The sequence below is a fragment of the Lynx rufus genome, unplaced genomic scaffold (assembly GCF_022079265.1).
Source record: "Lynx rufus isolate CCGP_SWC_20201006 ecotype Redwood Valley unplaced genomic scaffold, mLynRuf1.p SCAF_2, whole genome shotgun sequence".
Lineage (NCBI taxonomy): Eukaryota > Metazoa > Chordata > Mammalia > Carnivora > Felidae > Lynx > Lynx rufus.
In genome coordinates this window covers 129,124,509-129,150,425 of record NW_025814834.1, presented here as the reverse complement: position 1 = coordinate 129,150,425, position 25,917 = coordinate 129,124,509, and the positions used below count along the sequence as shown (strand labels likewise).

The 25,917-nt window shown below is 39.7% G+C and overlaps 1 protein-coding gene across 1 annotated transcript; it reads right to left on the bottom strand.

The window, feature by feature from the left end:
• Positions 1 to 1,344: 1,344 nt before the first annotated feature.
• On the bottom strand, positions 1,345 to 25,420 carry PSMA5 (proteasome 20S subunit alpha 5). Its single transcript, XM_047084434.1, has 9 exons — positions 25,294 to 25,420; positions 21,104 to 21,170; positions 14,648 to 14,774; positions 12,151 to 12,218; positions 11,136 to 11,243; positions 10,938 to 10,996; positions 9,956 to 10,058; positions 8,864 to 8,950; positions 1,345 to 1,591 (listed from the first exon to the last, which is right to left on the bottom strand). The coding sequence occupies exons 1-9, from the start codon at positions 25,320 to 25,322 to the stop codon at positions 1,514 to 1,516; spliced, it is 726 nt and encodes a 241-aa protein (XP_046940390.1). The 5' UTR covers positions 25,323 to 25,420; the 3' UTR covers positions 1,345 to 1,513.
• Positions 25,421 to 25,917: the final 497 nt, after the last annotated feature.

The window sequence follows — 25,917 nt, the reverse complement described above, 5'->3', positions numbered from 1 at the left end:
TAGTTCTCCCCACGAGAAGCTTCATAGGAGCACAGACCATACTGTTTTCACAGCTCTATTTCCAATGCCTAATACATTATTACTTGGTACATAGGAAGTAAGTACTCATTAAGTTTGTTAGATTTAAATAAATAGAAATTACGATAGGATTTTTCGGTGGCATTTTCTATCAGGATTTGATAACTGGTGAACATGAAATGAATCTCATGATTATCATATTTAAAAAGTAATCTCTACACTCAACCTTGAGATCAAGAGTCCCATGCTCTACCGGCTTGCGCCAGCCAGGCATCCTACCGTGTATTTAGTAACAGGGTTAAAATAACCGTAACAGTCTCCGGAACATTGGTGACAATACGCTCTGGTTCCCTACTCTCCTTATGTGTATATACAGGGCAAAAGTTTTCTTCCAAGTGTTTCCAGTCATTGTAATTTCCAAAGGCATATAAACACAAGTTTCTGTGGTTTTTTTTTGGGGGGGGGGAGGAGAGTTGCCTGGAAACACAGTATGAAATTTAGTATGAATTCAACCTACTCAAATAATCATAACTTATTTTGACATCATGGACAACTGCCTACAAATGTTAATGAAGATAATACACAATTCTGCATTATCCACATATGGATTAGCCAGTCATGTTGTAGATAGTGCAAGTACATTTCAAATCTCAATGAGATTTCCCTATTACTTAGAAGGTGTGTAGGCTTCAAGGGACCTGGCATTGTAAAATCAAGAGTTGATTTGAAACCAGAAAATCTGAGTTCAAATCCCAACAGCTTAATTTTCTGTGTCCACGGACACACAGCCTTAGATTCTTTATCTGTATGATAATGATATCCATTTCATATGGCCATTTTGGGGGCTCCAAAAGATTCCTTAAATAATTTCAATGAGTCATAAGATGGCAGCTCTTATAGTTCTTATCTTCATAAAGTGAAAATCTCTTTCCAAATTATCAATACACAAGAACTGAGACAACATTGTAGTTGGCTTAATGAACTACAACCCTCAAAACATGTTGTTAACATCTCCTTCATATAAGAAATAGCAGCAAAAATACCTATTTCATCAGGTGAAACTATGGCACTGAAATGGATTCGCAATGGTATTAAGATCTTTAAACCATTGCGAAGAGTTGGACAAGCTTAAGTTCATTTGCCAACATCAAGGGATTCATGAGATAGTTGATCTGTGGTAGACATCAAGTTGATTCTGTGGTAGACAGACGCTAAAACAATTTAGAATAGATACTCTGATAGGATAGGGATGTTAGTACCACTATCCTTTTTGTCCCCTAAAATGAGCATTTCGAACAAAAGACTGCATTAGAAGAGAATACTCTATTAACAAATTTTAAATTTTTCTTTATTTCAGAACTGTCTTTATGTACAGACATCATAAAAAAATGCACATACACTGGAGATTTTCCAAGGAACAGGAGCTGGAAATAAAAGTTAAAAGCATTTAAGAGAACTGAAATTGTCCCAGAGAAGTTCTGAGGATCATGCTTCTTTAAATGTCCTTGATAACCTCTTCAAGTTCTTCCTTTGTGAACATGTGGAAATTCTGGCCGGGCTGCACCGTGGCTAACTGGAAAGAAAGCAGAGAAGGGTTAATGAGCTGGGCTCGATTACCCTGCTGATAGCACTAGCATGGTCAGGAGAAGCTGTGTTAGTGATGCAGCTGTTCATTAGGAACTAAGGGATCTGCTATCCAAGGGATATCCTTTCCAGCCACAGGTTCCTAAAATAGCTCTCTGACTCCCAAATAAAAATTCTTATTGACCAAGTTTTCTATTTTGAGGTTAACAGACCACATAGCAGTTAACCAAATGCCTGGTGTCATTGTCATTTCTTGACACTACTTCAACAAGGATCAGAAAAGCAGCAGCAAATTACTTGGGGTCAGTACTTTTTCCTTAGAAATATATGAAAAGTGTGTTTACACACTTGGAAGTGAAGCTTGTGTGACCTTTGCTTCCTGGCCACCCTGTGTTTTAATTTTTATCGGTAAAATGGGGATAACAATAGCACGTAATTCATACAGAAGTTGTGAAGATGTGTTAATCTGTGTAAAGTGCTTACAACACTGCCTAGAACATTATAATAAGCACCAAATAATTACCGATTATTATTAGGTATATTATTTTCTTTAAAATTTTTCATAATGCAACTTAACAACAAAGTCTGTTTTAAGTTCATTATTTTGAGAGACAGAGAAGAGAGAGAGAGAGCGCATGTGCACATGTGTATGCTCACAAGTAGAGGAGGGACAGAGATAGAGAGAGACAGAGGTACAGAGCCAGACATTAGGCTCGATCTCATGAACCATGAGATCATGACCTGAGCCGAGATCAAAAGTCGGACGCTCAACCTACTGAACCACCCAGGTGCCCCTGTTTTGTTTTTTAAAAGGACTAGCCATGAAAATAAAAGGATTCCATTAGCACCAACACAGGAAATCAGTTGAGACTGACAAATATTAGTTATAAATAGCAGTCCAGATAGAATCTATTTAAACAATAAAATACCAGGGTCAGAAGACAGTTTCAAATTTAACTAAAACTACCAAGTTTTCTATCACCTCTGCTGATAACATAGTCCCATGTTTTGGGAGCCAATACTGAGCAATAGGTGCCATTTGACATTTGCCTAAAAAGCGGTTGTGTTGGTTTTAAATTTCCTCCTATTGCCTTTTTCTTTAGACTTTACAGTTAAACATACTAGGGTATTTTTGGTAATATTCATTACTGATATTTAACATAATCTGAAACTTCCAGAAATAGCATAATCCAATTACATGATGTTTATTATTTGCCGCTTCACCTACAGGAAAAACACAAAAAGACTACTAACATTTTAAAACACCTGAAGATCTGATCTGGGAACAGACTTAAAAAAAAAAATGTTCTCTCAACAAAGCCTGCAGTCTCCACTAGATTCTCCCAACAAAAGATCTATCCAATTACACAAAATGTCAGAACACATATTTATAAAATACATGTTAAACATTATCATTCATGTCCATATAGACCATGGGCTCTATTCCAAGGAAATTAAAATAATGTTATTACTACATCTTTCAAGGACGTGAGGACAGAGACACAAGGTCAATAAAGCAGAGAAGAGTGAGGGCCTACAGAATTTTTTTGTCAAGTTGCTCAGAGCTCATAGGCTAGTCTTCCCAAACCATTTCAGGGGCTAAAAACAGAAACCGGGAAAGCTCTGAATAGAAAAGTCTGATAGAATCTGGCTGTAAATTGGTGCTAATAAGACTAGACCCAAATACTGCCTTTAGGAAGGTACTCACTCATCACTAGATGAGTAAAAATAACCCCTCGCATTTGCATCATGATAAACTTATTTACATAGGGAATATGAAAGATACTCTTCTATTTATCGTATTCTTTCAAAAAGCTCTGTGAGACAGGTGAAACATTTTCTTTCATTAATTCAATTAATAATTAATTATTAAGCACTTATGTACTAGTTATAATTGTACTAGGCATTAGGGATCCAAAGATAAAGAAAATCTCTTTTATTTACTAAGGGTGCTGGACACCAAATGCTTTTAATGCCAGGTGTTATAAGAGAGCTGAGCATATGTAGAGGCACAAAGGAGTGATCTAGGGGGAGTCAAGAAAGGTTTCAAAGAGAAGCAACTTTTGGGTTGTGTCACAACTCAAAAATGGGTCACACAGTGGAGAACCAGAAGAGCAGATGGAATGTGCACATGTATAAAGCATGCAACAAGAGGATATATTTGCAAAATGAAGTAATTCTGAATGGCTAGAGCAGAGACTGCATATGGGAGGAGATAAAACGGGAGGCGAAGTAGGAAAGACAGTATACTATAGTGGTTAAAAGTACAGGACCCCAGGAGGCACCTGAGTAGCTCAATCGGTTAAGCGTCTGACTTCAGTTCAGGTCGTGATCTCACAGCTCGTGGGTTTGAGCCCCGCATCAGGCTCTCTGCTGTCAGCACAGAGCCTGCTTCAGATTCTCTGTCCACCCCCACCTCTATCCCTCCTCCACTCTCTTGAAAACAAGTAAACATTTAAAAAATTAAGAAAAAAAAAGAAGTACAGGGCACAGGAGCGCCTGGGTGGCTCAGTCAGTTAAGCATTTGACTTCAGCTCAAGTCAGGTCAGAATTAGCATAATCCAATTATATGATGTTTATTATTTGCCGCTTCACCTACAGGAAAAACACAAAAAGACTACTAACATTTTAAAACACCTGAAGATCTGATCTGGGAACAGACTTAAAAAAAATGTTCTCTCAACAAAGAGAGAACCCATGTTCACGATTCATGGGTTTGAGCCCTGAGCGGGCCTCTGCACTGGCAGCTCAGAGCCTATAGCCTGCTTCAGATTCTGTGTCTCTCTCTGTCTCTGCCCCTCCCTCACTTGTGTTCTCTCTCTCTCTCAAAAATAATTAAAAAAAAGAAAAAGTACTGGACCCCAATCACAGCTGAGTTCAAATTTTGACTCCATCATTTACCACTGTTATTTTGAGCAAGGTCCTACCCTCTCAAAGCTTCAGTTTCCTCTTTTGTAAAATGGAAATAGGAATACCAGTCTGAGAGAGGTACTGTGAGGATTAAAAGAAACAATTGCATGCAAAATGCTTAGCAAGGTCCCTAACAGATTAAACATATGACTTAAGAGCAGTAAATTATCATACCATGAAAGAAGTTTGGGATTTATCTTATAGACGGGAGTCAGAAAAGATTTCTTTTTCAATTTTTTAATGTTTATTTTTTGAGAGAGACAGAGCATGAGAGTGGGGAGAAGGGCAGAGAGAGAGAGGGAAACACAGAATCTGAAGCAGGCTCCCAGCTCTGAACTATCAGCACAGAGCCCAACATCGGGCTCGAACTGAAGGACCACGAGACCATGACCTGAGCTGAAGTCGGATGCTTAACCGACTGAACCACCCAGGTGCCCCCAGAAAAGATGTTTTCAAGTGGAGAACAATCAAGACTAGATAAGTAATTTAGAAAATCAACCTCAGTAAGCACAATGAAGGAAATGGAATGAAATGAAAGATGGCAAGGCTAGAGGCAGGAAGACTAGTTAGGAAACCTCTGAAAGGATACAAGGCAGGAGAAAATTGAGTGCCTGAACAAAAGAAGGCACTGGAAGTAGGGATGGAGAGGAGGCACTGATATGACAATTATTTACAAGGGGGCAAAGACAGTGAAGGGAACAATTCAGTGAAGGGAACAAAAAGGGAAGCCGAAGTCTTCTAGGTTTCTACTGTGAATGACAGGTATACATACCGGTAGCATCATCAACTAGGATTAGAAGGGCAGGAAGATGAAATGGTTTTCAGGAAAGATAATGTTTCGTTTCAGAATTGTCAAAAATTTGGGGCACCTGGGTGGCTCAGTCGGTTGAGCGTCTGACTTCAGCTCAGGTCATGATCTCACGGTCCGTGAGTTCGAGCCCCACGTCGGGGTCTGTGCCGACAGCTCAGAGCCTGGAGCCTGCCTCAGATTCTGTGTCTCCCTCCCTCTCTGCCCCTCCCCTGCTCATGCTGTCTCTCTCTGTCTCAAAGCAAAAACATTAAAAAAAAATTTATAGAATTGTCAAAAATTTGAGGAGTCTGCTTCAGAAAAGTCAGATAATAGGTTTAAAAAGTGACCATGAAATCTGACAAACTGGAGTTAACTTAGCAAAATAAGGAAAGTCCCAGGGAAATATTAAGAACACTAACAAATGGTAGCAATTGAGGAATAAATGAGGGGAGAAGCAGTGAGGACAATGGATATAGGTTCTCTTGGGAAAAGACCTAGTAATGAAGATTACAAAAAAGGATGAATGGAATAGCGCCCAGCAATAACATGTAACAGACTGATACACACGAGATGAATTTCAAAAATCATTATGCTGAGTGAAAGAAGTTAGACACAAAAGAGCACATACTGTGTGACCCATTTATATGAAATTCTAGAACATGAAAGACAAATCTATAACAACAAAAAGCAGATCAGTGGGAAGGAACGAACTAAAAAGGGGCATGAGGAGACTTTTTGGGATGGTAGAAATGTTCTATACCTTAATTGTGGTAGCAGATTATACATTTGTCAAAATTCACTGAACTGTATACTTAAAATAGGTACATTTTACAGTATGTACACTATATCTCAACAAAGTGGATTTTTTTTTTTAAGACAGGATACTAGGTAGAAGGAGGAGTTAACAAAGGTGTGATTTGTTTTGTTTTTCTAAAAAAAGATGCAGCTTGGAAATTTTCCTTTTTTGTAGAGAAGGACAGGCTGGTGATCCAAGGGACAACTGGTAGAGCAGGGGCCCCCAAATGCCTGACTTTCTCAGATTGACCATCAAAATCACCCAAGGAGATTTCAAAAGTACAGATTTCTGGACTTCATGTCCAAAGACTGATGGACAGTCAGATTTGGAAACTATCAGAGTACTGGTGGAGTAAACTGTCTTAGACAAGTGAAAGTGACCTTTTTTAATGCAAAAATAACTAAGTCAGGGAGTAATATAGTTAACGATAGAGCATGGGGGCTCCTGGGTGGCTCAGTTGGTCAAGCATCTGACTTCAGCTTAGGTCATGATCTCACAGTTCGTGCATTCTAGCCCCACATCGGGCTCTGTGCTGACAGCACAGATGGAGACTGCTTGGGATTCTTTCTCCCTCTCTGTGTCCCTCCCCCACTCACGCTGTCTCTCAAAAATAAACATTAAAAAAACAATGAGAGAGCATGACTGAGACACATCTGATGCTCTTTTCAAAGCAACACTGAAACTGAATGAGCTAAAAATCTATGCAGTTTCAACTGAACCAAGCAGACCTCAGAACCTGCATTGTGAAATCAGCAGAGCTATCTCTGAATTACTCTGAGGTAGGAAGAAGGGGGTAGTTTTGGCAGAAATGCCAAGACCCGCGGTGCCTGGGTGGCTCAGATGGTAGAATGTCCGACTCTTGATCTCGGCTCAAGTCGTGATCTCACGATTTGTGAGATAGAGCCCTGTATCAGGCTCTGCATCGACAGCAAAGAGCCTGCTTGAGATTCTCTCTCTCCCTCTTTCTCTGTCCCTCATCCACTTGCTCTCAAAATAAATAAATAAACATTAAAAAAAAGAAGAAGAAGAAGAAGAAGAAGAAGAAGAAGAAGAAGAAGAAAAGAAATGGCAAGACCCTATCTCATTCAGTACCAAACACCCCCAAAGTACCAGAAAGGAACTGACAAACTCCCTCCTAAGGGTCAGACTGGGAGTATCACTGTTACTAAGAAAGTGTAAAAATAGTATTTATGTAGTAAGTTTTTCCATTTCTATTCCAAACTCCTCTTCTCCCTGTTACTGCTCAAGAAGTAACCCCTCTGTCCCCCCACCTCCTCTCTCCAATTCCACCCACGCTTTCCCACCTTTAGGCCAGCCCCTTGTTTTGGCATTCAAGTTTGTCCCTTTCACTGCAGCCTGTGGAAGCTGGCTGGCTCTAAAGGCAAGACATTTGTCAGCCCTTAACCAGCCATCCTTCACCAGGGATTAACCTAAACATACATTTTCTCAATGCACACTGAGTACAGCTGACATAATTCTGGTAAGCGCTGATTGGTTTAATTACTGATTTGTGATTACAGACACAGTTGCCTTTAAAAAATTTTTTAATTGAAATATAATATTATGACCACTATCTTGACCTTTTTTTCCCCTTCTTTTACTTGAGAGAGCGACAGAGAGAGACAGAGAGCGAGCAAGCAGGGGAGAGGAGCAGAGAGAATCTTAAGCAGGCTCCACACTCAGCACAGAACCTGACACAGGGCTCGATCCCACGACCCTGGGATTGTGACCTGAGCTGAAACCAAGAGCCAGACGCTCCACCGACTGAGCCACCCAGGCACCCTGTACCCTTTTTTTTTCCAGCTTTTCCCCCTTGTTTTTAATGTTTATTTATTTATTTATTTATTTATTTATTTATTTATTTTGAGAGATAGAGACAGATCATGAGTGGGGGGGGAAGGGCAGAGAAACGGAGACACAGAATCTGAAGCAGGTTCCAGGCTCTGAGCTGTCAGCACAGAGCCCAACACGGAGCCCGAACCCACAAACTGTGAGATCATGACCTGAGCTGAAGTCATACCCTCAACTGACTGAACCACCCAGGTGCCACCCCTCCATCCTAACTTGTGATAACAATCTGGTAAATCGAGCCTCCGCTAGTTTTTTTTTTCCATTAGTATTTTAATGTAGCCCAGCAGTCCTTTTGCTTATCCCAGCCTTCCTTTTTCCCTGTCCATAAGGACTCTTCCAAGTAGATCCCACTTGCCTTAACTCTACTGTTGGAATTCACCCACTCTCAGCAGATGATCTAACATTCACCAGGGAAATACAGGACCTCTCTCTCAATTCACCTGCAAACCTACTCTATCTTTTTACTCACCATTATCTCCTTTTCTCCCATCTACTCTTAGCATCCTAAATAAGGGCAGTCAGAATCTGGTCCACAACTCTCTGGTATCATCTCTTGCCACCTCACTCACTACCTTACATATATCTTGCACCCCAGCATCCAGAAAACCCTCAAATTCTCCTTTACATACAATGTTATTTTATATCTTTGAGCCTTTGCACATGGCTGTTCGCTCTTTCTGGAGTACCCTTCTCTTCCTTTCTCTAGCATCACCTCTTCCAGGCGACTTTCCTAATGTCCTAGGATAAGTTAACATGTTTTGGGGACAGTCCATTCTTATTACTATTATAGAAGTATTGGAGCTTCAAAGGATAGCAATAACTTCTTAAGGGCTGAGCATACAAAATGTGATTATCTCCATGGGAGATATGGGAGCTATGATATCTGAATAAAAAACACCACAAGAGAAAAATACCTCTATATTAGTTGCATTCAGCTTCTCCTCCATTACTTGTTTGAGGATGATGAGTGAAGACTTGATGGCTTCTTTCAGTGTCATAGACTTGAAACAAAAAGGGTAAGAAGAGTAGCCATTATGTAATTCCTCCTTCCTTCAAAGATTTCCCCTATCTCCCTGAATGATGTAGCAAATATTACTAAATCAAGCAGCTTAGTAAGTACAGTGCATTACCAGGTATCTCTAGAATTCAAGTAAACAGTAAATAAGTAGAATACATTTATTCAAAGTTTCAAGTCTTATTTTGAACCAGATCAAAGTCACCAACTTTCATATTAAGTGATCTTTGAAGAAGTGGAAAGGGCTACACTTCTCTAGTTATCCTCTTTTAATACAGAAACAAGATAATATTGGGAATATCCTATGATTCACAACTCCCAAATGATCTAAAAAGGTAGCCCACTGGTTTAGTAAACCTGCTCTTGTAGTACTGTGTTTTGAACCCATGAACCCAATTTCTTCCACACATAAAATCAATACTATCAGGGGTAGAGGGGAGTAGACATCTCTGTGTGAACCAGTAAGTAAGATAGCCTTCAACCACAAGTTACCCAAAGCCAAGTCTTCCCATCCTACAAGATAAAAAATGCCAAATGTCTACTTGCTTCTAGAGCCAGACTAGGAAATATATCTGTTAAGTAAAGCTTTCAAGATAAAGGGTAAACAAACTGAGGTCATCTATACCATGGTACAGCACTCAGCATTAACTACTGATATGTGCAAAAATACGAATGGATCCTAAAAACAGCATTATTGAACAAAAAAGGCAAATGCAAAATATAAACTGTATGACTGCATTTATAGAAAGGACAAGAACAGACAAAACTAATCTACAGTGGTAAACATGGTTGAAAGGGAGAAAGAGTGAATGGAGAGGAAATAAGCATTTCAGGGAGTGATGGAAGTGTTCTCCATCTTGTTTTAGGTGGTGGTCACGAGGGTGTGTACTCCTAGAACTCCTAGAACTGAACACTTAAGGTCTTCCCATTTTATGTAAATTATACCTTGATTTATAAAATAATAATAAAAGTTGTGAGAGTACTCAATTACCTTGTGGTAAACTTCTTGCAAGGAGCTCTGGGCACCCTCTGAAGCAGAGCCAATTGCTCGAGCATCACACTGTACAAAGGTCCCAGATGGGTCCATATGAAACCTGCAAAACCCCCCAAAAGAAGGGGGTTACAAATGCTTAAGAGTGGTGGCATTTTATGTAACAAGTATCTCACTAAAGAATATAAATGCTTGGCCCTGCAGTGGAAACTCCACTGAAATACTGAGGTACAGGTCCAAAAGATGTTGTATGCCTAGAGAAACCAGATTTTTTTTTTTTTAAGTTTATTTAAGTAATGTCTATACCCAATGTGGGGCTCAACTCACAACCCCGAGATCAAAATTCACATGCAAAGTCACATGCAGCTATAGAAACCAGATCTTTTATTTTATTTTTAAAGTTTATTTATTTTAAGATAGCAAGTATGCACGAGCCAGGGAGGGGCAGAGAGAGAGGTGAGAATATCCCAAGCAGGCTCCATGCTAAGTATGGAGCCCAATGCAGGACTTAATCCCAGGACACTGGACCATGACCTGGGCTAAAATCAAGAGTTCGATGCTCAACCAACTGAGCTACCCAGGCACCTGAAACCAGATCTTTTAAAAAGTGTTTAAGAAAATTCATTCCTCAGAGATTTAGAAGTATAGAAGATATAAATATGGCACTTGTGTATGCCTATCTAAATAATATTTGAGGAAAAGGAACAAATCAGCATTCTAAAGCAAAGCTCTAAAACACACCCTGACTATAGTAACAAAGTTGCTTTTAATTCTTTCCAGAATCAGCAGTGGTTCCAACAGGGAAGTTCTTCACAGAATGCTTGTCTTTGTATAAACAGCACAGAATCACTGAACTTTAGAGTTAGAAGCCCTTCATTTTTTATAATTCTACAATAATCCTCTCAGTTTAGACAACCAGTCCCCATCCCAAATTAAAATAATTCTACAAAAAAAGAAACAGGAAAAAATGGCAAATTCTTACAGCTGGGGTCCTTTCTCATCAACTCCTCCAAATAACAGTGCTACTCCAAAAGGACGAGACTAGAACCAAAAAACAAGAGGTATTAAGATAAACAAATGGCTACTGAAGCAGGAGGTAAGAGGGGCTGGGAAAGGTATGTTCAGAGGACAAATGTCCTAAGTCCCTTAGAAGGAAACTTGCCACAAACACCACACTCACCATGGCACCTGGATCTGCATCTTCTTCTCCAAACTGCAGAGCTAGATTGGACACAGCCTGAGTCACACTCTCCACGGTCATTGTCTCATTGTAGGTGAACCAATGGTTCTAGAAAAAGAGCAAAATGTGGTCTAACTTTTAAATAAGAAAAGCATTAAAGCAGTCCACCATCTCACTACATACATCCCTGTGGACTATGGTTGCAAACCGAAGGCTCAGCTCCAGTGTTTTTTTCTTAACACTGAACTTGAATGCTTGGGCCTACATGAGAGGAAGAGAAATAGCTCTAGAAAGAAACTGTGATCAAAGTACCCTAAGCATTAATGACGGACTAGAGGATTATCCCTTGAAAAACAGAGTTAGCCCTTCACAGCACTAAGCTTAGTCTTTTCACAAAGTGAATGCTAACAGCTAAGTGCCACTTTCCCTCAAAGAGCCTACCTTATCATTGTGTTGGTGTTTAAATTAAATGACTTACTCTTACATAAGTACTGACAGCAAAGTTGAAAATAAGTGCAAAAAGTTTTATCAATCAGGAATTTTTTTCTTACTGGTCTTTTCTCGAAGCAGCAGGTACTCAATTAAAGAAAAAAACAAAATCAGCATTCTTGACCTGGTACATAACATTACTCACCATAGGAGAGCTGTTACTTGCAAGCCCAGCACCAAAGGCAGTTGGGGTAGAATGTCCTTTAGCTATGTCCACTTCCTGCTATGGTGCTCCCACAGTTAATTAGGGAACAGAATGTAGTGCAATGCTTGCTTTATTTAAGGCAAATCAAAAAGAAGCAAGAGACTGTCAGCACTATTTACCAGGGCTTCCTTAAAGCTGCAATGGTTGGATGGCTAGACTCCAAGCCTCAACAAGTTATTAACTAGGTGGTCTATCCAAAATCACTCCTAAGAGCTACAGCTGATATTAACACAGATAACCTGCAATACAGCCCAGGCAGCTACATCATTAAACAAGGAACTCAAGCATCAAGGTAAAAAGGAGAGATGATGCTAATTTTACCTGTGTCTCCACTCTGGCTTTATCAATTAAAGTCTTAGCATCAGCAATTAGCCCACTCATGGCACAACCTGCAATGTAAAAGCAATAGTGACCCAGGGGCCAAATCCTAGCAGAACTCTTTCATCCACTCAAGAAATACTGAAACACTGGAATAGAACCATGGCGGCCATACGCAATCCCATAGCAATACACCCAAGAGGTTAGATGGGAAATTATTTGATTATACTGAACACAAGTATAATTATACTACAAATAAATAAAACCATCTGCAATAACTCAGAAGTCCAGTATTAAGATAGAAGACAGGCAAGAACAGCCAAACAAGCATGAATTTTCACATATTACATCCTTAAGCATTCCTTTAGCATTCTCGTAGACCACAATACACTTTCAAACTAAGCGAACACTAACATCCCAACAGAAGAAATAAGGAAAAAAATAACCATGTCACTATGAGCTATAGAAGGCCCCAGGATAAAATCAAAAGCTTTTTCACCTCCCTGACCAAATACAAACCAATTAGTTTAGAAAGAAAGTTTGCCTGATGGTCCAAGATGCCAACGTTATAGCTGTTACTTTATATGCCATAACTTGAAATCTGTATTTCCAGCTTAAGCCTTACTACCACATTTCAAACCTATGAAGCCAATGACTCCCTTAATATATCTACTTGGACATACCACCAACTCAAATCAAGTTCTTTCTTCCTTCTAGACTCTTTGGCCCTCACAACCAATCAGATCCCAAATTCTATCAATCTCCATCTGATTAACCTGTCCAGCATTAATCCTTACATTGTCCATTCTCTGTCCACTGCCTTGGTTAAATCCCTCATTGTTTCTATTTGGATTAAAGGAAATTTCTTTCCAGGTCTCCCTACCTCCAGTCTCAGGCCCCTTCACTCTACCTGCAACCTTGTTATGAGAATTGTCTTTCTAAAAGACTAATCTGGGGGCACCTGGGTGGCTCAGTTGGTTAAGCATCTGACTCTTGGTTTAGGCTCAGGTCATGATCTCACGGTTCATGGGGTCAAGCCCCATATCAGGCTCCTTGCTAACAGTGCAGAGCCTGCTTGAGATTCTCTCTTTCTCCCTCTCTCTCTGCCCCACCCCTGCTCATACTCTCTCTCTCTCAAAATCTGATGATATTACCCCAAAGCTTAAAATCTTTCCCATCAAGTTGAAGCTCTTGCTAGCATGGTAAAAAGATTTCTACTGTCTGACCCAAGACTTATTTCTTGCTATAGTCCACCTGCCAGTCTTACCAAACTTCTTGTGCTAGGGTATTCCCTATTTTACACCACTAAGGGTTTGCTCATTTCTATTCCCTCTGACCGGAGTGCTCTCCCTTCCTATACCCACACACTTGTTCACTTAGTGACCATTTCCTCATCTTTTAGAATTCAACTCAGCTCAAGCATCGCTTTATGGAATCTTTTTCTGAAAGTCCCACTACCACTGGTTCCAGACAAAACTAATGATTTCCTCTTTTGTACCCCTACTGAGCACATACTACAGCCTCTCTTAACACCTACGTCACTCAACTGCATTTACTTATTTACATGTCTACCTCCACTATCAGACTGTATGCTTCTGAAACATAAGGACTATGTCTCATTTTTCTCTGTATCCCTGGTGACTAGCATAGGTCTGACACATGGTAGGCTCTCAATTTGCTGAATGAAGTGACACTGATCTATCTCCAGACACACAACTTGGGATTAAGTAGACAAAATGTTCTTATCTTAAAAGACTAAATCTCAGGTTCTACATCTGAAAGATACTGTCAAGCTCCTGGAGTCACCATGGCATTGGTTCTGAGGCCTTCAGGCAACTAATTATTTTACCAATATTCCACTAATTAGATGACTAGATGGTTAAGAAAATTTCAACAGTCAACTAAAATGCAGAACTACTCACCCTGTAATGCTACAATGATGCCAGAAGCTAAGGCAGGGAAATTATAACAGAGACCAAAACAAAACAAAAACGAGTGCTGGGGTGTGGGGGATATAGGGGAAGACAGGGAGTAAAAAGATAAATCTGAAAACAGAGGAAGAAGACTGATCTGCTCAAAATCTATTATTCTCATGCTCTCTGAACCTTAGTCACTCTAAAGACCTTTAAGAATTCCTCTTTCTAGTGGACACTCTAGTTTTCCACATGATCCTCTGCTCCAGATGGCTTCCTACTAGGGCTAACATTATGCAACACTGAAGACCCAGCCATTATAGGGAGCTGGCCTATGATTCACCTTTACATATTTCGACAACCATCACATTCGCCAAGTCTAAATTTGAAGGAGAAAGGAACTTCTGGAAGTAGGCTGAGCCCTACAATTGCTTCCCACTCCTATATTATGCACACTGGCTTACTGCCTGGAAAACAGTAGCTAATAAGGGGATAAGATGTTCATCTAATGAACCTCCTGTGGAACACCAAAGAAGACTAATTAATCCAAGCCAGATCCTATAAAACAACTTCCCCCTACTCCTTACCTATGTGAGCATCAATCTCTACAATTTTCTCAATGCTGCTAGGCTCCATTAGTGGGGAGGTAATTCTCTTCTCCACAGCTAGGCACACACCCTCTGATGTCTGAATCCCAATGGCTGTAGAACCAAGCTAAAAAGAAACGTGTTATAGTTATCATGTACAGGTCAAAGAACAGTCTCACATACTCACCAGGAATCTCTCTGAATACTGCACAAGACAGAAGCTTCAATTAGCCATACCAAGTATTCAGAGAGTATAAACAGCACCCTAATAAGTAATGTGTTATTCCTGTCAATGGCAGGAACACTTGATTTACAGATTTTGTTCTTCTAAAGGGAAAAGTCCAATGAAGTCTTGAAAACATCTGGAAAATGATCAACTCTAATGCCAATATTTTGGAGAGGGGTAGATTCTAAGGTTCTAAACATCAACGGGCAAAAAAGTAATAAAACTAGAATGTTTTTCTTTTCACCTCTGTTCTCTTGACCTGTCCCCAAAGGTAGTATTTCTCAAATCTACATGACCTCCAGAAAAGTAGTGTACATTAAAAAAAGGAAAAAGGTACCTGGGTGGCCCAGTGGGTTGAGCGTCCAACTCTTGATTTTGGCTTAGGTCATATCTCACAGTTTGTAAGATAGAGCCCTGTGCCAGGCTCCGTGCTGGCAGCACGGAGCCTGCCTGGGATTTTTTCTCTCCCTCTCCCTCAAAATAAATAAACAAACAGACAAACAAAAGAAGAAACAAAAACACCACCACAAACATAATTATTAACTTAATCTTTTGAGGTCACTAGCAGTTTACAATATAGCTTAATTTCATCTCCCCATCTCCAGGGCACCATTCTAGTCACCGATCCCTCTATGTCTGTTTCTTTATCTGCAAGATGGGGGTAATAAAACATCAAGAAAGTAAATATATTAATACATAAAATGCTTAAAATGGTGCCTGGCACATAATAAATGAGTAACAAAATTAGTCATTCTTCTTATATGCCTAGACTTCAACATCCTCTTACTTAGGTTCCCCATCTTAATCTCTCTCTTAATGTATATTTCATGTTATAGCCTAACTGATCTAATAAAATGCTATTTTAATTATACTTCTTCTCTGAAGAACTAACATCTCCCTATATTGCCTGTCACATAAAATCCAAATAAGCTTCCAAAGCCCTCAAAACCTAATCTCACTTTTCATTTCAAACTTTATTACTCATTATTCTCCAACAAAATCTACCAGGTATAGCCCAACCCATTTTCTCATGCCATATTATTTATCCCTTAACTCACAAACCATGAGATCATGACCTGAGCTAAAATCAAGAGTTGGACGCTTAACTGACTGAGCCACCCAGGTGCCCCTGAATTACCATTATTATTTAGTTAGTTCCACAAAGCAATGCCTGCCAGTGCAAGCATCAGACTCCTGGAACCTGTTATTGTAAAGGAGTCCAAGGAATTTCATGAATCATTATGCATAACATGCTTAACATGACTGCAGACTGCATAATCACGTCTCATACATAAGTGAATTATTTTTCAAATGCATAAAGTTGTGACTTTATTTACAAATGTTTTTAAATGTATATACCAGCTTTTTTTTTTTTAATATATATGCATAACTACAGGAGAGGACCGTTAAAGAACTTTATGTAAAAAATGGGCATTCATACTTCTAGGTAAAGGTATAGACTGAACACACACATTAGCTCTACTCCTTCCCCTAGCCTCATAATAGTACAAAATTAAAGGATGGCAGGGTCAGGGGATAGGGGGCGATGCACAAATATACTAGCACAAAGAGAATGGGCAAAGACACAGCAACAAAATTTCTAGGAAAGAAGACAGGTTAGTGATAATTTACTTAGTAGACCTGAGAAATCTGAACCCTAAACCAGTAGTAAAGAAAATCAAGAAACAATCTGATTTACATTATAGGATCCCAACATTATAGGATCCTCTGGAAATAGAAACAAAGGAGCTAAAAATCACAAAATCAGTTCAGTGTTACCTAAGAAACAGATTTCCAGATCCCCTCCCCTAGGCTATAAAGCTAGATGACAGCTCCCACCCCCACTCCTATAGAAAACTCTGGAAAGGGTAAAACAGACAGTGGTCTTTGGATTGGGGGACACTAAGCACAGTCAAAGGCAGGAGTACCAGAGTGAAAACAGGGGATTAAGACTGACTAGCTGAAGGTTAAGAACTTCAGCCTTCTTTCCCCATTCAGCTCTCTGAAGCTAGTAGCTGAAACACCCTTCAGGCATGAAATGAGAAGGGGCAGTTTTCTCTAGAACAGTTTTCAAACATTTTGGACAAAATCGACATTAAGAAATATATCTTATATCAGGATCAAAACATACTAACATACACAAATAAATACAATAGAAACAACGTGGGAAAAAAACACAATGAAACACCAATAGTATCAACATGGCATTCTGATATCTACTGTTCTATTCCACTCAAAAAGAAATGCTACCTTGACCCACTAAATTGATTTCAATGCTCACTAATTGGTCAAGACCTGTAGCTTAAAAAACATAGATCTAAAGAATCTAACCAATTCAATAAAAAAAAAAATTGAAAGAAAAGTTAAAAAAAAATCCTTAAGAATATATTTCATCCATAAAACAAAAATAGGACACTAATAAGAAAAAGGAAAAAATAAAGGAGCTTAGAAATTGAAAAAGCAGTATGCCCAGAGAACTAGTCCAGAATTGGAACAGGTCAGAAGCTCAAAGAGATTTTTAAGAATCTTTACTGGATACCTAATGTCTTGGAAATTTTGAGAAGATACATATAACCTAGAGAGACTTTGGGGATTATTTATGACATGTATACATTAAATTAAGCAAATTTTTAAAAAAGAAGAGCTCTTAACTCCAGGAAAATATTGTGCAGAAATGGAAAAATGGCTCAGCTGTGAATACATTTATTTACATAGTCATATGACTATAAGTGTTGACTAATGATCTCACAAAAGTATATATTGAGTGAATTGCTGTACCTCCACCCCAGGAGGAAAGCGTGTGTGTGTGTCCATGTGTGTGATTGGGGCAAAAATCTTCATCGTCCATAATGTAAAGTCTGTGGATAATATCTAAACAAAAACAAAATTTTTCCCCCCACTTCTGCTGGCTGTCTGCTTCTGTGCTAGAAATATGGAAGCAAATGCCAAGAAAATTATCAGCTAAAAGATCTTAAAGTGTTGCATTTGGGAAGCTGAAGATAGAGGGGGCAGTCCTCAGGGATTGCTGTTTTTGTTACAAGGTTGATATAATTATTTTATCTTTTGATTCTAAAACTACATGCAGGTATGCCTTAAGAATAAAAATGTAAAAGTCAGAAAATATTACTAGAGAATTTAATTTGGCACTTAGTTGTTCTCTAGTTGTTTTATGTATAGTACATTGCTCTTAAATCTCCAACTGAACAGAGCAGGACAGACTTTATATCTACTTTTTTTTTTTATGTTTATTTATTTTTGAGAGAGAGAGACAGAGCGTGCGCACAAGTGGGGAAGGGGAAGAGAGGGAGACACAAAATCTGAAGCAGGGTCCAGGCTCTGAGCTGTCAGCACAGAGCCTGATGTGGGGCTTGAACTCACACGCTGTGAGATCATGACCTGAGCCAAAGTTGTACACTTAATAGAGCCACCCAGACACCCCCTTTATATCTACTTTTAAATTTTATCTGGCAGACTTGTTCTCAACCAGAGGCCATTTTATCCTCCAGGGGACATGTATCTGGAGGACAAAGTCTAGAGACAGTTTTGGTTGTCACAGTTAGAAGTGTGAGTGCTACTAGCATCTAATCCCGCTGAACACTCTACCATGCACAGGATGGTCTCTCAACAAAGAATTATCCAGTCCAAAATGTCAATAGTCCCTGGGTACTGTAACTATTTTGTGGATGAAGGATTTTCATATTATAAGAATTCACAGCCTGTTCAGTTTGGCCTCCAACTTAAATAACTTCCTAAGTTTCCACTCCAAAAAAAAGATTAATATTTTCAAGACAGACTAAGTAATAAAATGTACCAAAATCAAGGGAATTTTCTTTTGAACACTTACATTTACCCCAGATATTTCAGTATTACAATTCTGCCTAAAGTCCACCCCACTCCTTGGTGGGGACTGAGGAAAGGAAGTGAGGGAACATTTGAAGACTCTACCTAATATTTCTTTAGTATAACTCATAGTAACCAATGTCCACATGCTCAGTTTAATATGGTAATTTTGACACTGCCACAGATTATCCTTCCTTCCCCCAAAAAACCTACTCCAAAGGCATTTTTTCCCCACTTCTGCTGGCTGTCTTTCACCCATGCCATCCATACCATACCTCCAAATGACAACTTATACTTGCCATTCTTAGTCGTTTCTCCAGCTCCTTTCATGCTACTGAATACTTATGGTTATCAAATTGCTTTCTCATTGACAACTCATAAGTTGCCAAGGCGACAACCAGGTTGTTTAAATACCAAAGAGCCTGAATTTTCACATGGGTTAAGTCACATCTATTAAAGGGTCACATGGCTATTTCTATCTTAGCCCAACCTAGGGTAGACATCACATGGTCTCTAATTATCTTTAAGCAATCTGAAAATTACTAGCAGTAAGAAGCTTAAAGAAGAACCCCCCCCAAAACTGAGGATTATTCTTGGCTTGGATAGGACTATTATCTTTAAATGCCACAGCTTGAAATCGTCATAGTCTTCACAATTCATAATAACGTATGGTTTCAATACAGGGCAAAGATGATCAGAAACAGGCACTTGTAGCTGGCCCACCACTTTCTGTCCCACCATCTATCATAGTGCATCCACCTTTACTTCTATGTCTTCAACTAATCACAGTCTCTTTTGCCCTTTTCTAGATTCTCATATAATAGTTTTCTATAATACACTCTTTTTATAATAGGTAACTTAGAAACACAGTAGCTCTCTTCAATTATTTGAAGAACTGTTTTTGGAAAAGGTTTAAACATCCTGTGTGGTTCAAGGACAAAACTAGGGACAACTAAGGAAACTTCAAAGAAGCTAGACTTTGATTTATTTATTTTACAGTTTATTTATTTATTTTGAGAGAGAGAGAGAGAGAGAATGGAGAGGCAGAGAAAGAGGGAGAGAGAGAATCCCAATCAGGCTACATGCTATCAGTGCAGAGCCTGACACAGAGCTTGATCCAACTAACTATGAGATCATGACCTGAGCCGATACCAACTGAGCCACTCAAGCACCCCAGGAAGCTAGACTTTTGATTCAATACAAGGATAAATTTCTAAACCATTATGAATTGTTTTCTAACAGAATGAGCTATCTAGTGAGAAAATATTCTATCACTAGGACTATACAAACAGAGGTTATTTAGGGATGTAGAGGTGACTGAAGCACAGAGTAATGGGTTCATCTAGATCACTGATTCTCAATCCTTGCTAGATATTAGAATCACTGAAGGAGCCCTTAAAAATACTGATGCCTGGACCTTCCTTGGATAACCTAAATCAGAACTTAGATTATCCGTAATTCAACAAATGCAGATCCCATGTGATAACTAACTTTAAGTATAGATAGCTCACTTACTGATTTTGTTAATATTGGTTTGGGGGCGCCTGGGTGGCTCAGTTGGTTGAGCGACCAACTTTGGCTCAGATCATGATCTCGTGGTTTGTGAGTTCGAGCCCCGCGTCAGGCTCTGTGCTGACAGCTCAGAGCCTGGAGCCTGCTTCAGATTCTGTGTCTCCCCCTCTCTCTGCCCCTCCCCTGCTCATGCTCTGTCTCTCTCTCTCAATAATAAATAAACGTTAAAAAAAAAAAAGAAAAAGAAAAATACTGGTTTGAACTATTTGATTTTGTTACATTACAGGACACACCTCTTATTCAGTCCTGAAAGTGTCCAGTACAAATCCACAATTTTACGAATACAGGTGATGAGTTAAACAATTTTTCAAAGTATCTTCCAGATGCTAAGTCTAGACCTCTATATCCCTCTCTTTATAGCCAAGAGGATTATGAACACAAACATGTCCCTTCAGCCCCACTGAGAAAAAGATACTTACATAATTACGAAGCATTTATCTGTTCAAAAGACTTCAGGAATAGGATTGAAATTGATATTAAAACGGTTAGTGGTTGGGTAAAGGGAGATACAGAATATTTTCTAAACAAATAGCTAAAACATGGGGCGCCTGGGTGGCTAAGTTGGTTAAGCGTCCGACTCCGGCTCAGGTCATGATCTCACGGTTCTGTGAGTTGGAGCCCCACGTCAGGCTCTTTGCTAACAGCTCAGAGCCTGGAGCCTGCTTCAGATTCTACACCTCCCTCTCTCTCTCAAAAATAAAACAAAAACATTAAAAAAAAAAAGGGGGAGATAGCTAAAACACATTTACTCCAAATGTTCTGCCAGCAATGCAGTAGGTTGCCATGAAATTTCAAAAACTTGCTACTTGATACTATACCTTGATAGCTTCAATGGCATATTCCACTTGAAATAATCTTCCTTCAGGAGAAAAAGTATTCACACCCCTATAATTTAAAAAAAGCATTAAAGATTGTCAGAAAAAGTGTAGAGAAACAAAACTCAAGTTCCTTGACATCTAGCTCAAATAGCTACAAGATATGCATGTTGTCATTATTCTCCTTTGCCCAAAACAATCTGTAGCTATTGTTTTGTACATTAACAGCTTTTCAAGAAAATGGAACTTATGTATGGAACACTTCTGTGCTACTCCCAGAGACTTCAAACTGATCAAATGAGAGCAAGGGGCTTTCTACCTCAACTCTGAACCAAACTGAATTCCCTCAGTAAATTCAAGCCCCCAAAACTACCTGGCAATTCCCAATATGCTTTTATCCTTCTCCCCTTCACATTACGTGCATTTAATGTCAATATCATACTTTTCAGTAAAAGTCAGTTACAGGTACATTTCTCTATTTATTTGTATGAATTAGTATTGCTATCTTAACAGACCGAGATCTGGCTCGTTCCTAAAGCCTAAGCTAGTTTATTCATTACATACATATTTACACCAATTACACACTAGACTTCTTTTTCTTTCTAAAACACCTTCCCACCTTTTCTTGTTCCATTCTGTTGGAAATTCCTATGGAGAAGAGGCATCAATCATGGTCTTAGCTATAAAAGTCTTCTGCACACAATGGACACTTCAAAAATACTTGAACAAATGAATGAAAGTAGTTATGATCCTTGGCTGATAGAGTTTGGATTTGATAACATGTAACATGATATATAACACAGTGTTTTCAAATTTGTTTTATCAAAAACTCTTTCTTCAAAAAAAAAAAAAAAAAAGTGTATGTATCCCCGAAATACAAAACAGGTAATAATAATACAAGTTGACATTTACTGCATATCTACTATATACCTAGCATTGTTATAAACCTTTAAATTACTTAATTCACTTAATCCTCAAAATAATCCTATGAAGTAACATTTAAAGACAGATAGTATTTCACAGATGTGAAAGTTGACAAAGAGGTTGAGTAATATGCCCAAAGTTAGTCAGCATGTAAGAGGCAGAGGTGGAATTAGGGTTTAGGCAATGTGACTGCAGAGACCTATCTTTGAATTGTTTCACTATACGGCCTCTGGGAATTATTACTCTGGGCTAAATCAGGAGTGAAAGGAGAATCTCACCATCCCAGAATCCTCCTGGCCCCAGAGGTAATATCCCAGAGGTCATTAAAAAAGTTCAGAACTCTAGGAACAATTTTTAAAAATCACTGAGTGAAAAGTCTGAGGACAGAAGACTGAAATTAAGTTCTAGTTCTGCCACTTAGTAGCTTTAATTCCCTCAAATGAAAAACAAAAAACAAAACCTATCGTACATCTATCACAAGATAATTAATACTGAATTGCACAGAGTATGAAAGAATTTTGTGATAAAGTACCATGTGAATACAGTATTTTCACCTTAATTCAGGCACTTCATCCTAGTATAGTATTAATTACTACATCCTTATATGGGCTCTGCTCTTGGCTGTCTTCTCAAACTTCACTGTTTCTTTGGGTTATTTCGTTTACATCAAGCACCAACTACTCTCAAACCTCTATTACCGGTCTGACCTCTTCCCTGATTAATTTAATGAATCCTGAGCATTTTCACTTGGATATCCCATTAGCACCGAACACTCAATATCTTCCAATCTGAAATATCTCTTTAAATCCAGCCATCCTTGCAAAATCAGTTCCATCTCCTGTCATTCCTATTTCATTTTTATTTTAAAACACCTGCAATCTCTCAGTTCCCCAAGCTAGAAAGTTCTGAATGATCTGACTCATTTCTCCCCATCTTCTCCCACATTAATCATATACCAAGTCACATCAATTCCTCCCACATGGTAACTCAACACTCTTCTTTCATTCTCAACGACCTCATTACCTTTCACCTAACTATTGTAAGCCTTCTAACTGGTATTGACTCACTCTTTCTTCTGCTCCTGTCAAACAATCTCTGCAAAACACAATTATGTAACTTCTTCAAATAAAAATTAATAGCACATGGTTGCCTAAATAGTGACCCAAACTCCAGGGGCGCCTGGGTGGCTCAGTGGGTTGAGTGTCCGACTTCAGCTCAGGTCATGATCTCACGGTCTGTGAGTTCGAGCCCCGGGTCGGGCTCTGTGCTGACAGCTTGGAGCCTGGAGCGTGCTTCGGATTCTCTGTCTCCCTCTCTCTGTGCCCCTCCCCTGCTCATGCTCTAACTCTCTCTGTCTCAAAAATAAATAAAAACACTTTAAAATTTTTGAAAAAAAATAGTGACCCAAACTCCTTCACTACAAAAAAAATCCATCCAACATCTAGCACCATCCTGTTTTCCCCATAGTTCACCACTCCCATACATGTATCAAATGTACCACACAGAAAAGAATGTTCCCAAACAGGCACTGTATATTCTCTGCCTCCAACCTACTGACACTTAGTCCATATTTATTAAAATCTTCCTCTTTCTCAAGACTCAGTTTAAATATCAGCTCCTTTTTAAAGTTTTCAATGACCCCCTAATATTGAATGCAACCTCTCTTAACAAACTTTCTATAGTACTTGATTTGAATTTCTCTAATGACATGAAACCACTTCTGACTTGCACTATGTTTTTTAAATAGCTCTTTAAAAGGCAAGCTCCCATTTAAGAGCAAGAATCTTGATTTTGTTCACTGCTGTATGGCCAGTAACTAGAACAGTGTCTTGTACAGAGCAAGCATGCAAGTATATTAGCTAAGTGAATTTAAAAAGGCTGTATTTTAGGCATTCTTGGGAGGATATAAACATGAATAACATATAGCACTCATTGAAGATGTTAAGTAAATGATCACAGAACCTTAATAAAGACTTTCTAATAAGAATAATAATGTCTATCATACACCCCCTAACTCAAAATTCTATCACCCAAGGAGGATTTTTTTTTTAATGCTCTGGAAAATAAATACCAAGTCATTTTACAGGACAGTACAAAAAGCTGTCAGTTTTAAAACTTCACATATATATATTCCGAGTCAGTAAAAGCATAAAAAAAGTGAGAGTTCCAAGTGATAAAACTTTTGACAGGATCAACATACACTTGACAAGAAATGCAGCTTCTAAAGACCTAGTAGAAAGAAAACATCCGCCTTTCCTGGCTAAACAAACAAACAAACAAAAAACCCCAAAAACATCTTTGCAGCTATGTGAAAAATCTAACCTACCCAAACAGAAACTGAAAGTAACAATGTCTAGAGAATTGTCTATGTACAGCTATGTGAAAAATCTTTGCAGCTATGTGAAAAATCTAACCTACCCAAACAGAAACTGAAAGTAACAATGTCTAGAGAATTGTCTATGTACAATTTTACTCAGCATTTCCAAGCCCTGAAAAATATTTTTTTTCTTTTAATAAATACAACAATCTCACAACCTTAATTTTAAAAACAGATCTGGCCTTAACACACACACAAACTAAATCGCTTTAAGCTTCTCAAAAAGTCCGAAAAGTCTAGGTCTAGTGGAATCAGCGTGATGAGGAAACTCTTAAGAACCACTCTAAATCCCAGTTCCTATAAAATCAGACTCCACACTCCATCCGGGCATAGCTGAGAATACTTTCAGACTTTTGCAGAAACTATACATACCAGCATGCCTTCCTACATTTCAACCAAAGGAAAGGTTACTCTACTTCCACAACTAAGAAACGGAAAACGAGGTTGTTCCCCTAGAAGGAAGGGGGAGCTGAAATTATGAGAGCCATTAAAGAATCTCTAGTAGCTTTTTTTTTTTTTTTTCAGGCAACACGTTCACATTTTTTAAAAAGGCAGTCATACTCAGCACGAAAGATGAACGGAGGAGGGGTTGACCCCTGGACTTCTCCGGGTTAAAGGTCGGAGTCGCGGCCCCTCGGCCTTCTCCCCCAAGCACAAAGCGGAGCTTCTCCCTTCCGCACCGAGTTGGGACCCAGCAGTGACTCAGCGGTAGCACCTGGCGCGAGTCTAGCTTGGGGAATCACTGCAGGCGGCTGGGGAGGACAAGAGATCCCCAGGCCGGGCCAGCCTCGGGTTCCTGGGGCGCCCCATGACACGGCAGAACCCAGGCCGTGACCGGGCCCCAGTCCTGCCCACTCACAACCCCGACCCCACTTTCTCCCGACGCACAGACCTGTCGTACTCAGACCGGGTGAGGAACATGGCGAGGGCAGGAAAAGCTGGCAGCAGCTACGTGGGGTTTCTGAGGGCCAACACGAGTCCAACAGCACCCAACTCACCCACACCACCACAAAATTGAGGCCCTGCTTCCAACTGCGCGTGCGCAGGCGACCCCTTCAGCCCGCCCGTCAGTGCCTGCTTCCTATTGGTTGGTTGTAGTTCCCGCCAAGGTGATTGGGCCAAAGTGCCTCCCTGCCAGGCCGCGGTTGGTTCCAGGGACCTCCGGCCCAGGGCCGTCCTTCCGCTTTAAATCTTGGCGTGGTTGCTAGGGGCGCTCCGAGCCCTAGGCATGTGGGGAGATTCTTCTCTTGGAGAAGGTGTGAACCCGCCCCAAGATTGGCAGTTGGGAGAACTTGTACGGAGGAGTTGATAGGCTCATTGTACAATAATCCCCGCCGGAGTAAATTGGTCCGGTTTTTCTCCACGCCCTCCACCAGCCCCGCCTTTCGCGGGATTCCCGGCGCTTCCGGCTCTGGCTCAGTCTTCCAGGCGCTGCGCGGAGAGCTCCGGGACTCGCCGTGGGCGGTGACTGGGTGCGCTGCGGTGGGAACGAGTGGGCGCCTTGGGCGGGTCCGTT